Source organism: Hypomesus nipponensis, chromosome 23 (assembly GCF_054491055.1).
Source record: "Hypomesus nipponensis isolate SF chromosome 23, ASM5449105v1, whole genome shotgun sequence".
Classification (NCBI taxonomy): Eukaryota; Metazoa; Chordata; class Actinopteri; order Osmeriformes; family Osmeridae; genus Hypomesus; species Hypomesus nipponensis.
Window position 1 is genome coordinate 4,939,599 of NC_140383.1, and position 3,546 is coordinate 4,943,144.

The 3,546-nt window shown below is 39.4% G+C and overlaps 1 protein-coding gene across 1 annotated transcript; it reads right to left on the reverse strand.

The window, feature by feature from the left end:
• Positions 1-676: 676 nt before the first annotated feature.
• Positions 677-1,615, reverse strand: LOC146233735 (olfactory receptor 10A6-like). Its single transcript, XM_084689078.1, has one exon. It carries the CDS (start codon positions 1,613-1,615, stop codon positions 677-679), a length of 939 nt encoding a protein of 312 aa, XP_084545204.1.
• Positions 1,616-3,546: the final 1,931 nt, after the last annotated feature.

Genomic DNA, 3,546 nt, shown 5'->3' on the forward strand with positions numbered 1-3,546 from the left:
TTAAGATAAATTGTAATGTACTCTGCCAAGGAAAACCTTTTCCCATTGCTTGGCAGTTTCTAATGATGACATCCTATAGTTAACATACATTTGGAACAGTAACTACAGTTAAAAGGGTCTCGCTTTATTTCCAGAAATAAGTGGAGCCATGGATATAAAGTGCCATTCTATATAGCAACACACTACTATTCATGGTTAACTAGCTACAGTATTTGGAGAAAACATTTTACACAACAATGGATCCTCCTTTAATTCAACTATTGTACAGTAGGGTTTTGGAGGATACTGCTGCAATGCAAGGGAGTGCATCCTTACTGTAGAAGTAATGATGAGGTGAAATGGAAGCTAGCATGGCTAATGTGTTGCACAGTCATTCAGATAAAACTGTAAAGAGCCTTTTACCCTAAATCATTTAGAATGTACAGTCTAACGGGTTCATAGACAATAACATTTTGATGTCAGATCTACTATAATTATCAATACAACACAAAAATAAGTTACATTGTATTTTTCCTTTGTTGCATTGATGATTTTTTGAGACTGAAGTTAGACGAAGCACCATAGAAAAGATTAACAACTAAACAGAAATATTCAAGCTACTGTATATGGTCTCACACAGGGGTTTTATAATTACAGAAAGATCTTATCTCTTTTGATATAATTAAAACATATAATATCAACCTTGAATAGCAGATTTCTTGAGGAACAAAGTCTTACATTGTTGTCTGATTATTGACAAATTAAATCCATATAGTACAGGGTTAAAAAGTGGTTGGCACACCAGGAAGTACAATGAGATAATAATACGCAGAACAGCTGGGACATGAGTCATGTCAAATCTGCTCTGCAGAATCTCAAACCAACAGCCAAAGAAGAAATTGCTCAGAGAAGCCAAGTGGGGTGTGCATGTGCGGATGGCTTTCTGTTTAGTCTCTTTTGAAGATCTTAAACAAATACGTAAAATCTTGATGTAGGAGAATACAATTGGGATCACAGGCACAACAACAGACAGAAAAGTTCCAAATATTCCATTGTAGTTATTCACTGTTGTGTCTGTACAGGCCAGTTGGACTAGTGAATAATTATTACAATATACTTTATCCATAATGTTGCCACACTTGGGTAAACTTACACTTGTATACATAGTAAAAGTAATGTTCATAAAAGGATAAATCCATACTAGTATTATGATCATGATCACTCTATTAGAGGTCATAATGACATGGTACTGCAAAGGATAACAGATAGAAACATACCTGTCATATGCCATGGCTGCTAAATTGCAGAATTCGATTACTACATATGTGTAAATAACATAAATCTGTAAATAACAATAATGAGCAGGCACCACATGTGTGTCTGATAGAACCTGTACCATGAGGAAAGGCAAAACAGCTGCACTGCCATATAATTCATTAACAAACAAACTGCAGAGAAACAGATACATGGGCTGGTGTAGCTTTCTTTCCATGGATATCACCACTATAAGCATTGTGTTAGCAAACACTATTGCAATGTACAACACAATTATTATAGTAAAATACAAGTATTTCAATAGTCCGATATTTCCATATGCAGTCAGTACAAATGAAATAATCTGTGTTGAGTTTTCCATTGTAAATGTGCTATTGTTTAAAAATCAAGAAAATTACATTTAAACACAATTTCTAAAAGTTGAAAAGTCTTTATCAACTGACTGAATGTCTAATAATTGTTATTAAGTCAATACAATTTATAATTAATCAATAATCAGCTTATTGTGTAAACATTTACAATAATCTAACTAGTTGTCCTAAATGGTACTAAGAAAATTTATCTATCATAACCGCCTCACCAAGTCCTCTCTCTGTTTTACACTTCCAATAGTTCCTTGTCTACAAAGTGTTCCACAGAAACTGCAGTCTAGTCAGCTGCAGTAAGGGTAACTGGCTAAGCTACATGGAGGCAGCTACAGTACTGATCTTATATACTGTTTGGGAGGGACACAACCTGCCAATCAGACGGGCTCAGAGGAGAAAACCTTGAGACAGCCATGGATAGGAGGAGGACATTGTGTACTGTATTCTGTACTGTATATACATGGCTGGTGAGCGGTCCAGTCACTGACCTTGAGGGGTTAGGGACAGTACTAGGTGCTGAGTGGGCCTGGGATGGTTAGTCTGTCAGTCGCTGGCCACTCCTTGATAGAGCCTCTTTCTGGACCATTTACAGTTGCGGTGGTCATTTGAATACCTTTTATCGGGGAATCTAACAAACTCTAACTTACAATATATCAATTAAAAATTCAACTTTTGAAGAAGTCTGTCCTTAAACCACAGATCAGTTCACAAGAATTTAAGATAATGATTACTTTATTATTTTTATACTGTTTGAAATGCTCTGAATATAATAAATCATGTTCAATCTATACCCTGCTATATTAATCTCATGAGCACATAACCCTTCGTTATGTCCAAGAGAGAAATATGCCTATCTATTAATGATGATTCTTGTATCATTGATAAACAGTCATTATGCTGTTTTCTTATGCTTGCATAGCCATGAGTTAGTTCTTTGTAAGGTGCAAGGAAAGACCTGTGTCACTAGTTTAGGTCAGAGGTCACAATATTACAAAAGCGTATAATGCAATGCAACTTTGAACGAGGAAAATAGAAGGAATGTCAAGGCCGTTTCTGGGATCCCTATGTAAAGACCTAAACCTTTAACTCAGACCCCATGCATGTGGATTGGACTTTAAGCCATTACTGACTGCAAAGGGAGAGACAGTGAGACCCAGCCGTCTGTTCTATTGCCAGAAGAGCTAAATACCTTTTACGCTCGCATTGAGAGGGACAGTGAACCCCTGCAGTGGTGCTACCTGTAGGCCGAGCCAGTAGCGTACATTAACTGTAGCTGAGGTCAAGCACTGCTTCAAAAAGATCAACCCTTGCAAGGCACTTGGCCCACACGGTATATCAGGTAGGGCCCTCAGGGGCTGTGCTGACCAGCTAGCAGGAGTCTTCAGTGACATCTTCAACCTATCCCTCAACCTGTCTGTACCCCCTACCTGCTTCAAGAGGACCACCATCGTCCCTGTGCCCAAGAACACCAAGGTCACTTGCATGAATGACTATTGCCCGATGGCACTGACATGAAGTGCTTTGAGCAGCTCGTCAAATCATTCATCTGCTCCTCGCTGCCTCCCACCCTGGACCCTATGCAGTTTGCATGCCGGTCCATCAGGTCTACAGACAATCCCATCGCCCTGACTATGCACACCGCTCTCTCCCACCTGGACTACGTATAAGGGAATACGTATGTGAGGATGCTGTTCATTGACTACAGCTCAGCATTCAAAACAGGCAATCCCCAGGGCTGTGTGCTCAGCCCTCTCCTGTTCTCCTTGTTCACGTACGACTGTGCGGCAACGCACAGCTCCAACCTCCTTGTTAAGTTTGCTGACAACACAACAGAGGCCTTGTTAGACATAAAACTACTGGGGCACAGGCCTCTATTCATGTCCCTTTTTTTCTTTCAAGCTTGCTGCGCACAATGCACTACTAGGCT

Bases quoted from the DNA above. Each gene is read 5' to 3' on its own strand.
- LOC146233735 (XM_084689078.1), bottom strand. From the start codon at position 1,615: ATGGAAAACTCAACACAGATTATTTCATTTGTACTGACTGCATATGGA.